This window comes from Elgaria multicarinata, chromosome 13 (genome assembly GCF_023053635.1).
Source record: "Elgaria multicarinata webbii isolate HBS135686 ecotype San Diego chromosome 13, rElgMul1.1.pri, whole genome shotgun sequence".
Taxonomy (NCBI): domain Eukaryota; kingdom Metazoa; phylum Chordata; class Lepidosauria; order Squamata; family Anguidae; genus Elgaria; species Elgaria multicarinata.
This window is the reverse complement of record NC_086183.1, coordinates 1,717,248-1,730,610: the sequence shown is the minus strand read 5'-3', so window position 1 is coordinate 1,730,610 and position 13,363 is coordinate 1,717,248. Positions and strand designations below refer to the sequence as shown.

Genomic DNA, 13,363 nt, shown 5'->3' with positions numbered 1-13,363 from the left:
ACTTCCACGTGCATCTCCTCAGCTCCGTCCCGGACTCCTTCAAAGTCTATTAAGGGGCAGCTTGCTAAACCTGAGCTGCTAGGGCTCAGCTCTGGCAAACAGACGTCTGTAATGCACCTTCGGGCTACCAAGATGCCTTTGTTTTTTCAAATCTTTTAATGCAATTTGATCTGTTTTATCTTGGCTGTGTTGGATATGTTTTATACTGCTCCTATTGATTGTGCTGTTTTAGTACATGTATGTATGTTTTAAAATTCGTTTAGTATGTTGTATCAGGAATTTTATTGTAGGGTGGAATTTAAATTTCTGAAATCGCTCAATCAAGAAAATATCTCAAGTTAAAATTTATAGAGAATCCAAAATGTTATATATCCATATATTGCATTCAACTTTATTTATTTATTTATTTATTACATTTCTATACCGCCCAATAGCCGAAGCTCTCTGGGCCGTTCACAAAAATTAAAATCATAGTAAGACAACCAACAGGTTAAAAGCACAAATACACAATACAATATAAAAAGCACAACCAGAATAAAAACCAAACAGCAAAATTGATATAAAATTAAAATACAGAGTTAAAACAGTAAAATTTAAATTTAAGTTAAAATTAAGTGTTAAAATACTGGGAGAATAAAAAGTTCTTCAGCTGGCAACGAAAGGAGTACAGTGCAGGTGCCAGGCGGACCTCTCTTTTGTACCAGACTTTACAAAATGAAGGCCCCATACTAGACTGCAGCCACAGGTTTCAGCACATACTTTGGCCCATATACACGGGACGGGGGTATGGGATGCACGACATGCCTAAGACACAAATATGCACATTAAGGGTACCCATACTTCTTTCCTGTTGTACTGACTCTTCGCAGCCATTGCTGTTTTCCTCCTCCTTCCATACCACCCAATTCTCACTGCTCCCTTACAACCTCTGTTTACAGCCTACCTGCTCTGCAGACCTCTTCATTTATTTATTTGTTTGTTACATTTTTATACCGTCCAATAGCCGAAGCTCTCTGGGCGGTTCACAAAAATTAAAACCATAAGGAACATAATAAAACAACCAACAATCTAAATACCCAAATACAAAATACAATATAAAAAGCACAACCTGGATAAAACCACACAGCAGAAATTGATATGGGGTTAAAATACAGAATTAAAACAGCAAAATTTAAATTTAAGTTAAATTATGTGTTAAAATACTGAGAAAATAAAAAGGTCTTCAGCTGGCAACGAAAAGAATACAGTGTAGGAGCCAGGCAGACCTCTCTGGGGAGCTTGTTCCACAGCCAGGGTGCCACAGCGGAGAAAGCCCTCCTCCTAGTAGCCACCTGCCTCACTTCCTTTGGCAGGGGCTCACGGAGAAGGACCCCTGTGGATGATCTTAATGTCCGGGCAGGTACATATGATGGGAGGCATTCATTCAAATAGCCTGGCCCCAAGCCATTTAGGGCTTTGTATATTAGTACCAGCGCTTTGAATCAGGCCCAGACCTGGACTGGCAGCCAATGAAGTTGTAAAAGGACTGGCATGATGTGGTCTCGCCAGCCAGTTTCCCCTCCCTGCTTCACCTGCCCTGTACTATGAATTCTGGGAACCTCCTAATTCCCCCGGCCATGGGGGGGGGGGTTTAGATTAGCAACCAGGATAGCCGTGCCACTCATGTCTTTAATCAGGATCAGCACACATGGACACACAATCTGCAGTTTGCCATTGTCTTTTCCCTGCTAAAGCCAAGAATTTAGAGTGAAATCTGCTGTTTCTTGTGCAGTAATAAAGCATATTTTCTGTTCGTTATTTACAGAGCAGGAGTGTGTATATGGAGTACATCTGGGATCAGTCTCAGAGCTTGTTTTCGTTGTCAGTGCCGAGCTCTGGAACTTGTTGCAGGTGGTCAAAGAAAAGCAAATGCCTCTGATCATGGGCAGAGTGCCTTAACTAATAAGTATTATAATATTGGTTGTTAATTGTTTATACAGCACCATCACTTTATATGCCCCCCCACCCACCACCCACCCACCCACAAACGGCCAGGTCTCTGCTTTGAGGAGATTACAATCTAACAAATCCTCAGACCTGGGATTATGGTCCTCCAGTCACGGGTTATATCTCCAGGCAGGATTGAATATTCTTTTTCATTTTTACAAATTAAGTACTCATTAAGAAGGAGAAAGTAAGGGCTTGTTTTGAACCACAGCTCACCACTTTCTCAGTGATGGCATGTGTGAAGTAATATAAGAAGTAATAATCTCCCCTAAGTGGCTTCAGCTATTCCCATCACTGCCCAACGTAATCTGGGATTAGGGGAAAGGCTTCCAAGTCACAAAGAGTTTAGTTCCACCCAAGCTCTGGATGCATCAAGTTGTTCCAGGTCTTTGTGGTGTCCCGTGTCTCAGGAAGGACCAAAATGCAGAGAGATTTTCTGGCATTGTTCAGGATCCTTGTTTGAAGTCATCCTCACACTTGCTGCTCATATTGTCCTTCAGTGGCAGTGAAAAAGTCCTCCAGGACACCTTTCAGGAACTCAAATGTGGGCCGTTGCTCCGGGCTCTCCTTCCAGCACTGCAGCATCAATTTGTACAGCTCTTCTGGACAGTTGTCCGGCACTGGCATTCGGTAGCCCCGCTCCAAATTTTGGATGACCTCTGGGTTGCTCATCCCTACAGCCACAACACAAAGCACTGTGTTAGAAAAGGTCTGGGAAAGATGGCCACAAATCTATAGACTTGGTGGGCAGGGGGCTCAGAGCCCCCCCCCCAAAAAAAACCCCACAGCCCTGGGACGTATGAATCATGAGATTCCAAACAGGAACGTCACTGGACTACTTTTACCAGACAAGAGGAGACTCTGTGTGTGTGTCAGGGGACATGACTGGACTCTCCAAATACACTCTTCAAACACACATTCTGTGTGCACTTTTTGTACACAGAAGAGGTTAAAGACTTGTCCTTTGCTACCCCAGAGGGCAGGACTCCCTCTGATATGTTTGAGTTACAGGGTGACAGATTGTGGTTAAACAGCAAGATAAACTTAATGGTGGGAGCAGTTCAACAATGGAACCAATTCAGTGCAGGCTGGTGGCTCCGAGGTCAGTGGGGCAGTGCAAACCAGTCAGAACTATAAAAGGTGCTCTCCAAGGTCCACCACTGGCATTGGAGCCACCAGCCTCTGCTGAGCTGATCCATCCATTTAGGTGGATGGGTCAGCTCTCCTTTGCTGGAGGTCTTCAAGCAGAGGTCAGGCAGCCATCTGTTGGGGATGTTCTAACTCTGGATTTAGGATACCGAGATGGGATTTGGACTAGGTGGCCTATAAGACACCCCTCCAACTCTATGATTCTAGTAGGCCAACTAATCAGTGAACTTTTTGAATTTATAGGACTGTTCTTCAGGCTTGTTGTTAAAGAGAGGGGGAAAGGAGCAAGGGAGAGAAAAAATGTTGCAGGGGAGGTAAAAGCCCTGTAACTCCAACCCTAACCATCTTGTGGTTGAGGAAGCTCTGGCAGATTAATTTGGTTAAGAAGAGTTTGTGCTCAGTGGAAAAGATCTCAGGTTGCACAAGTTCTTTCTTTGTCTGGGCACATCTCCCCCCCCCCCCCACTCCATCACTTCTCTCATTTAAGAAATGAAGCAAGCACTGTGTTGAAGGGTGTTCTAAAATGCATGTGGAAAAGACGTGCTCCAGTACTGGGTACAAATAGCGAGGTAGCAGGTATTGTAAATGCTCATGAAGAACTTCCATGCTGCTACCTGTCTGGAGGACTGCCTCTTACTATATGCAGTGTTTGAATTATTGTGGGGCGGGAGTAGGGGGCCCTTAATTCAATCCACAAGCCTCAAGCTACGTCTGTCCAAATTTTAGCCACATCATGCCCCCAGAGCCTTCTAAAAACAATAGATGTGACAGAATCCCCGGGCTGGAGAGCATTGACTCTAAGTCCCACAGCAGCCTTTGAGAATGACTGGGGACGTCCTCCAGAAAGTATTATCTATGTGCCAGGACAAACACTATTGGCCAACCAAGGAAACATTCTCATTGGTACAGGACTGGCCCTACCTTTAGGGAGAGTGAGGCAACCATCTCAGGTGACAGGTGCTGGGGCCTGTCGTGTGTCCTGTCCTAAATGCCCTAAACTATCCTGCTGCGCTCAGGTGTGCTGGATGCTTATCCCGTTGCCAGTGTAGGAAGAAAGAATCATGTTGTCTTTTTCTCATCCAGTAAAATGTCTTGGGCCAACTCTGCAGATGTAGCTTCCATGCTGTAGTTTTCCCTTCCCTAACAAGCCTGCTCCACTCACTCTGGGACCACGGGCTACGCTACTTGGAACATGGACTGCTGGCAAGGGATGGGTTGCACCTCACAAAGGCTGGAAAGAATGTGTTCGGCCACAGCATGAAGAACTTGATCAGGAGGGCTTTAAACTGAATCTTACGGGGGTGAGAGACGTAAACTTCGAGGCAACAATGGATGAAGGCAAAGACACCACAGCACAGAGAACAGCTCCAATAGTGCCCCAAAATAGTGTCCGCAACAATGTAGGAACAAAGCCAGACTATAAAACACACAGTCTTCGATGTCTACTAATGCCCAGAATATGGGAAATAAACAGAATGAACTTGAACTCCTTTTACATGAAGGCAAATACGACTTGGTAGGTATAACTGAAACTTGGTGGGATGACTCCCATGACTGGAATATAGCAATTGAAGGTATAACTTGTTCAAAAAGAACAGAAGAAATAGAAAGGAAGGTGGAGTTGCACTATATGTTAAAAATACCTATCCCTGCACAGAAATACAGGTGGATGAGACTGGGAGCCCCGTCGAGCGCGTCTGGATTAAAATAAATGGGCTAGGAATAAAAAGAATATGATAATCGGAGTCTACTACCGACCACCCAATCAAGGAGATGACAAGGACGAAACTTTTGAGAAACAAATTGCCAGTGTTTCAAGGAAGTGTGATGTAGTAGTGATGGGGGACTTCAATTACCCTGATATGTGTTGGGAGACAAATACTGCCAGAAGTGGCCCGTCCAAGAAATTCCTGACATGTGTGGATGATAACTTTCTCTTACAGAAAGTGGTGGAAGGAACTAGAGGATCGGCAATCCTTGACTTGATATTGACCAATAGGGATGACTTAATGGATAAAGTGGCAGTTATGGGAACTCTGGGGGAAAGTGACCAAGTCATACTTGAATATGAAGGAGACAAAAGTTGAGTGTAGCCATACATGTACTCTGGATTTTAGGAAACCTGATTTTAATAAACTCAGAACCGTGATAAGTAAAGTCCCGTGGCAAGTAAGCCTAATGAGAAAAGAAGTGCAGGATGGGTGGGAGTATTTTAAAAAGGAAATTTTAAAGGCACAGTTACAAACAATTCCAACAAGGAGAAAAGATAGAAGACAACAGAGGAAACCAATGTGGCACCACAAAAAGCTTAGAGATGACCTGAAAACAAAAAAGGATACATATAGGAAGTGGAAGGAAGGCCAGGCTACAAAAGAAGTGTACAGACAAGTGGTGCAGAAGTGCAGAAATGGCGTCAGGAAGGCTAAAGCTGTGAATGAGCTTAGCGAGGGATGCTAAAAGCAATAAAAAGGCTTTCTTCAGATGCGTGAGTAGTAAAAGACACAGGAAAGAAATGGTGGTTCAACTGCTTAATGAGGATGGCAAATTGATAACAGATGATAAAGAAAAGGCTGAAGTGCTCAATTCCTACTTTGCCTCAGTCTTCTCCCAAAAGCGGGTCTATGACCCCCTGGAAAAAGTGAAGCAGAAGTTGAGGGGGCAGGATTGCAGTTTGAGATTGATAAACAAATGGTCAAAGAACACCTAATTTCCTTGAATGAGTTCAAATCTCCAGGGCCCGATGAACTGCATCCTAGAGTAATAAAGGAGCTAGCGGAAGAACTCTCAGAACCTTTGTCTATTATCTTTGCAAAATCATGGAAGACGGGTGAGGTGCCGGACAACTGGAGGACGGCTAACGTTGTCCCTATCTTCAAAAAGGGCAAAAAGGAGGAACCTGGGATCTACCGACCAGTCAGTCTGACATCCATCCCTGGGAAAATTCTGGAGCAGATTATAAAGAAGTCAATCTGTAAACACCTTGAAATCAATGCGGTGATCACTAGAAGCCAACATGGATTTGTCAAGAACAAGTCCTGTCAGACTAATTTGATCTCATTTTTTGATCGGGTAACCTCCCATGTGGACTGTGGGAATGCTGTGGACGTCATATATCTTGACTTCAGCAAAGCTTTTGACAAAGTGCCCCATGATATTCTGATTAACAAACTAGCTAAAAGTGGGCTAGATGGAACAACTATTAGGTGGATTCACAGTTGGCTACAGAACCGGACTCAAAGAGTACTTATCAATGGAACCTTCTCAAACTGGGGAGAGGCAACAAGTGGGGTACCGCAGGGATCAGTCCTGGGCCCAGTGTTCTTCAACATTTGTATTAATGATTTGGACAAGGAGGTGCAGGGAACGCTGATCAAATTTGCAGATGACACAAAATTGGGCGGGATAGCTAATACCCTGGAAGACAGAAACAAACTTCAAAGTGATCTAGATGGGCTGGAGTGCTGGGCTGAAAACAACAGAATGAAATTTAATAGGGATAAATGCCAAGTTCTACATCTAGGAAATAGAAACCAAATGCACAGTTACAAGATGGGGGATACATGGCTCAGCAATACTACAAACGAGAAGGATCTTGGAATTGTTGTAGATTGCAAGCTGAATATGAGCCAACAGTGCAATATGGCTGCAAGAAAGGCAAATGTTATTTTGGGCTGCATTAATAGAAGTATAGCTTCCAAATCATGTGAGGTACTGGTTCCTCTCTATTCAGCCCTGGTTAGGCCTCATCTAGAGTATTGCGTCCAGTTCTGGGCTCCACGATTCAAGAAGGACGCAGAGAGTACTCTTCAAATACTTAAATGGTTGTCACACAGAGGAGGACCAGGATCTCTTCTCGATCCTCTCAGAGTGCAGGACACGGAATAACGGGCTCAAGTTAAAGGAAGCCAGATTCCAGCTGGACATCAGGAAAAACATCCTGACTGTTAGAGCAGTACGACAATGGAATCAGTTACCTAGGGAGGTTGTGGCCTCTCCCACACTAGAGGCCTTCAAGAGGCAGCTGGACAACCATCTGTCAGGGATGCTTTAGGGTGGATTCCTGCATTGAGCAGGGGGTTGGATTCAATGGCCTTGTGTGCCCCTTCCAACTCTGCTATTCTATGATTCTATGAAGTCTGACTATACTTTAGAGATGAGGTACAAGACTCTGTCCTGGCTTTCATTGTTAAGCTTATATTTTTCTGTTTGCTTTATGCTCGTTTCTTCACAGGCAATAGTTTATGGAAATATTTTATAGTACTTCAGTCTGGTGGATTATTTTTGTATATCATGTTTAGCTATTAAGACTGGCACTACTGAAAAAATGCATGAATGACACCCTCCCCCGCCCCCACTACCACAATTTACCCTAAGTGCAAGGTTTGGTGTGGCTTTGGGGTAGTTGGAGTTTTTGGTTTGTTTGTCTGTTTGTTTTAGTTTTTTTTAAAAAATAAATCATGATGCAGGGTGTGGAAAGGTTCTGTTTGCTCTGGTTCTCCCTGTAGACACAGGGTGCTTTCTATAGCTGGAAAACGGCTTGGCTGGTGAGAAATTCTGACCTGGGTAAGGGATCCGGCCATAGGTGACGATCTCAGTCAGCAGGATCCCGAATGACCAAACGTCTGATTTGATGGTGAACGTCCCGTAATTAATGGCCTCTGGGGCTGTCCATTTAATGGGGAACTTTGCTCCTGAAATACACGAGGAGTTATAGAACAGAGATACTCTTTCTAGTGGCATAAAGGGTGACTTTTACCGCACTGGCCACAAGGAGGAGCTCTACTTCCACCCAACGCTAGTGGCTACACAACAGCAGGATGTTCTGGTTTGCACGATGTCATGATAAGTTTTCCTAGCGTACGTCCAGGGCGATGACTTGCAACGCTGCTGATCGAAAAATACCACACAGCTCTACTCTCTGCAGGAGCTATACTAGAGTGACCAGATTTAAAAGGGGGCAGGGCTCCTGCAGCTTTAACTGTGGTGATGAAGAGGGAATTTCACCAGGTTCTCCACATATACAAATGACACCTGCTGAAATTCCCTTTTCAATACAACTGTTAAAGATACAGGAGCCCTGTCCTCCTTTTCATAGGGTCACCCTACGTAACAGATGTTTTGTGATAAGAAAAAGGACAGAAGAAACATTGGGTAAACGCCTCTGGACATAAACAGAGTGATCATAGGAACTGGCCCCCACACTGGCCTTCTGTCACACTTGATACAACTGAAAAGTGGGTCTTAGGACCAGCAAGCTTAACGCCACAAATAAGTTGCTAGTTTTTAAGGCATGGCAGAACTCTTAGTTCTTGTCCCACACGGGCAGCAGTCTAACTAGATGTGGCAGTAATTGTGTGGATGCAACAAACAAGCACATTTTGAAAAAATAAAAGTAACCACCATGGGTGACCTTGAGCAGCAGCAGGGCTGCAGGACTGGAAGAAGAGTGGAACCCTTCCCCCACCCCCCACGCCTGCTGTGGTCTCAATGAAATTCACCCCTTTCCCCTAAAGCTGGTGTTTATATCAGGAGCTCCATCAGACGAGCGTTTTATTGCACACTCGTTACTGGGCACTCACGGATTTTCACGGGTCCCTCTCACAATCTTGTCTTCCTCCGGCCCCTTCTGGCCTTCTTCGCACCACAAAAAAACACCCCAGTAAGTCCGACTTATTTTAAAAATGGAAGTTGCTGCTATCTGCTGCTGTGTGTAGGAGAAGCAGCGCGATCAAAACAAGCCCACTGAATGGGCCACGTGCACGTTGTTTACTTCCTCTTTCAAAAGTTGAAGTAATGAGAGACAAATGGGAGGGCAGAGAAGTGATGGTAACCAAACGTGATTTCCCCCATGTAATGACACTCAGGGAGATTACATTTAGCAGTGAAGGCTGGTGGCTCCAATGTCAGTGGGGTGGTGGATCTGCTCCAGATTTCAGTCAAAACTCTAAAGCAGCTATCCAAGGTGCTTTGCAGAGTTCTGTCTGCTTTGCACCTTGGATGGCTCCTTTAGAGTTCTGACTGAAACCCAGAGTGAATTCACACAGATGCACATCTGTGACATTGGAGCTACCAGCCTCCACTGCCTGTTACCTATCATGGCTAATAGCTGAAGAGAGAGCTCTCATCCTCTTCCATAAATTTGTCTAATTGCTCTTCAAAGCTAACCAAGCTAATGGCAGTGAGTTCCGTAAGTCAGTGATGAAATGTATCATTTACTTACAGAAAATTCATTAGATCAAACAGTTCTTTTATTAATAAAAAGAAGCCCTTTCTTCTGCTTTTTCCTCTTGGTGAGAAGAGAACAGGAGGAGTTAATTAAACTGCAGTAACTGTGTGAATGACGCTCAGAGGAATTCATGCCTGGACTGCCTTCCCCTCTAAGCGTTGATTCTCCTGACTGCCTTGATCCTACTGGGGTGAGGAGGAAGCAACGGCTGCCCCCTTACTCCTCACGCGCCGCTGCATAGGAAACTCTCTCTTCATAAAGCTACAGCTGCAGCTCAAAAGCACAGGTCCCCGGTGCACCCCTCTGTGTGTGCGTGTGCGTGCATGGTGCTCTCACACATCTTTCCTCAAACACACACAAAGCAACCCCCTGTGGGCTCCAACTTCCTCGAGAGATGGGCTGTTGCATCAAATGAAGGCCTAAGCAGAGCAGCTGCGGCTTTCTGTTGCTGAGCTGCTGCAAGCAGTGGGGAGGGGCAGAACCACCAGGAAAGGGGCCACTCTGCTGAACCACTGTGCTCTGGAAGACCTGGGCTGGTTTCATGCATCGGCACCCCAGGGATCCAGTTTCCAGCACTTGTGCCAATGTGTGCACAGCGACATCCAAGCACACTGTCTCTTCAATGAGGCCATCCATGCCAGTAAGTCCACTAAAGGTACTAGCCCCCATATCCTTTTGCTAGCCACACTTATCTAGCTTAATGGGGCCCTGGTGTGCTGACAAACGAGGTGGGAATGAGGTCTTGACGGTCTGCAACTGAAGTGGTAGAAGAAGGTCTCTGGTATAGACCTCCTACCATTTGGCCATGGCTGGCGGGAAATTATAGGAGTTGCAATCCAACACATCTGGAGGGCACCAGGCTGGGGGAGGCTGAAATGGAGTGATAGCAGCAAAGAAGAGCCTTTGGCAATGTGTGTGTGTGTGTGTGTGTGTGTGTGTGTGTGTGTGTGAGAGAGAGAGAGAGAGAGAGAGAGAGAGAGAGAGAGAGAGAGAGAGAGAGAGAGAGAGAGAGAGAGAGAGTTGCACATGTAAGAAGTGGGTGTTACAAGAGTGTCTTTATTTGAAATAACACTGCATCGGAAAAGGGTGGGGGCTGATGCTCAGTGTGATAGTGCCCCTGCTTTGCATGGAGAAGGTCTCTGGTTCAACCTGCAACATCTCCAGGAAAGGCTGAGAAAAGGCCTGCCTGAAACCCTGGAGAGGCACCGCTGCCAGCCAGTGTCAGCAATACTGGGCTAGATGAACAAAAGGCCTGACTCAGTTTAAGGCACCTTCCTATGTTTCTATGTAACAATGTGGTTGGGTATTGTGCAAGCTTATAAACAGAACATGGGAAGCTTTACAAAAGTTAGTTCTATGTGTTTGGTTTTTCTTAGGTCAGGTATGTGCAGACTTCAGGCCTGCAAGATCATCTTTGGTGGGGGTCTTTACCAGAACCTTGAGGTCTATCAACCTAGTGGATGTGGAGAGAGTAGAACCATATGCAAAATACTAGCTGAGGATTGGAACCAATTACCTGATGCAATCTTGAAATAGATACTTGCCCTGCATAATATGTCAAATCTACACCTGAATGACTACAGATCAGGGAGTCTTACAGCCTGATTTAGGAAGAGACAGAGAGAAACCCCTGTTATTGTTGTTAATGTTAAACAAGCAAGAGCCAGAATTTCAGAAATCCTTGCAGATTTACTTACTGATCATCTGCCATAAGACTCCAACTTAGAGCTCCATCACACCAGCGATTTATCGCCCACTCTCCATGCCTGGTATGCAGTTTTTCAGCCCGGTACTCATATGATGTTGTCCACATCCTGCACTCATTTCACCTCTTACCCTCCATGTTTGGTTTCTTTTTGGAGCAGGGAAAGTCTGAATTATTTTCCCTCCCTGCGAAATAAATGCTCTCCTCCATCCACGTATTGCTGTTGTTGCATTCCATCCCACCATCCCATTCTTTGTTGGGGGCATGTGTGTCTAAGGGCGGTCCCACTACCAAAAGAGGAGGGCAGGGCAGTTCTCCACTCAACTGTGAAGGGGGAGGGAGAGAGGTCCCATTTAACTCTATGTTCTTACTACTGAGTAGGCATATTTACATTAAAAGAAATGCGGAAAATGCACCCTCCTTGCCTGCAGCTCCCTCATTTTTAAAGATAAAGAGATCAAAGTTGGCACAGTGATACCTCTTAAGGAGGGCTTTAGCCACCCCAAGTTTGAATCAGATTGGGTCATCCCTTGATTTTAAGGAATGTTTTAAATGGGAATTTTTAAAAATGCTTACATCTGCGTAAGTTTCAAAGATAAATAGTTCAAAATTGGCACAGTGATAGCACTTAATGGCAGCTTTCTGCATGCCAAGGTTCATCCCTTGATTTTTTATGATTTTTTAAACTTCCCCCCTTAAACCCATTTTCCTGGTAGTCCACAAGTGTGAAGGATCGATCTTCCTTTCCTTTGATCATGCGAAGCTGGGCATCTCCAGGTTCATAAACTACAGATCTGCTGGTTCCCTCACTCAAGAGTAAATCCCATTGATTTCATACTGAAATCCGATGCAGGCTTCCCTTTGAGTAAACCCCATTGAACAGAGAGAGACTTACTTCTGAGTAAGCACATATAGAACTGACTTTTAATAGTGTGCTCACTCAGAAGCGTTTTTTTTAGTCTAAAACAGCAAACTGGAAAGAAGTGCTCTGCAACCCTGTGCTTACTTCTGAGGTCTTACTTCTGTTCACTCAGAAGTAAGTCTCTATTTATTGATCTATTGATCTTTAAAACTTACGCAGATGTAAGCATTTTTTAAAGTTCCATTAAAAAAAACCCTTGAAATTCCTTAAAATCAAGGGATGACCCAATCTGATTCAAACTTGGGGTGGCTAAAGTCCTTCTTCAGAGCTATCACTGTAAGCATTTTGGTTACCTTGGAGCAAAGGAGGGGACCTGACCACCTTTACAAAAGAAATTAAAATGATTGTTCATCTGCCCACCCTTTGAAACGAGCGAAACAAGCCTTTGCTCCTCCTCCCCTATAAACCTTTCCCAAGGGGCGAGACTTGAGATTTCACCGGCACAGTAGCGCTCCAGGTGAAAAGATACATGAGCTGAAAGAGCACAACAATGCACACACGTGAAACTGCCCAGCGCTCGACTCACTAAGGAAACGGAAGGGGAAACCGCGGATGAAAACTGGATTTAAAAAGCAGGTGTGATGGAGCCCTTCGAGTCTGCCCATCCTGGTTTTAAGCAACAAAAAACATAGATATGTGTTTGCAGGTGAGTTAGCAGATTTATTTGCAAGGATGGCATTGCATGAAGGGAGTCCATAATAAGCACCGTTCACAAGCAGGCAGCCTTGCCTGGGAAGAAGCCCAAAGTGCACTTCACGCCTTGTGAGAGACCAGCCCGACTGGCCAGTCAAGGACCATTGCCCATCATCCTGCATCCCACAATGAAGCGAGCACCAGCAGGCCAGACAAGGCTGGAGGAGAAGACCTTACCCTCTTGAGCCGTGTACTCATCTTCTATAAGTCGGGCCAGGCCGAAATCGGCAATCTTGCAACAGAGCATCTCTGACACCAAGATGTTGGCAGCTCGCAGGTCACGGTGAATATAATTCTTCTTCTCAAGGAAGGCCATCCCTTCTGCTATCTTTGTGGGAGAAGAAGGCACTCTGGTTACATATTTGTCCATTACCTTCTCAGCCAACCCTTCCTGCCAGGATGTATCTTCTCATTGATTCCCACAAAAACCCTGCCACATATAGAACGGGGACTCTGCCCCACAGTCACTCCCTAAGAGCAGGGGATGGAATCCAGGCCCCCCCAGGGGCCACTCTGACCGTTACAACACACAAGTGAAAAATCACACATTTTTTAAACAACTGTTTTAATATGACTGTATTTAATGCTTTTATTTTTATATAAGCTGCCTTGGTCATAAAAAGCAGCCTATAAATACTAAAAATAAACAAATTTATATATGAATGGCAAATTGAAGGAAAGC

General features: G+C 44.9%; 1 protein-coding gene across 2 annotated transcripts in view; it reads right to left on the bottom strand.

The window, feature by feature from the left end:
* Positions 1-364: 364 nt before the first annotated feature.
* The window catches only part of LCK (LCK proto-oncogene, Src family tyrosine kinase), a 50,288-nt gene continuing 37,289 nt past the window's right edge, over positions 365-13,363 (bottom strand). The window contains exons 11-13 of one of the 2 annotated variants that reach the window (XM_063140205.1): positions 12,859-13,009; positions 7,695-7,826; positions 365-2,660 (exon numbers count right to left, since the gene is read on the bottom strand). In XM_063140205.1, the coding sequence (XP_062996275.1) occupies positions 2,458-2,660; positions 7,695-7,826; positions 12,859-13,009 (486 nt within the window). In that variant the 3' untranslated portion in view covers positions 365-2,457. The remainder of the gene's footprint in view (positions 2,661-7,694; positions 7,827-12,858; positions 13,010-13,363) is intronic. The other variant, XM_063140206.1, reaches the window with a different exon arrangement.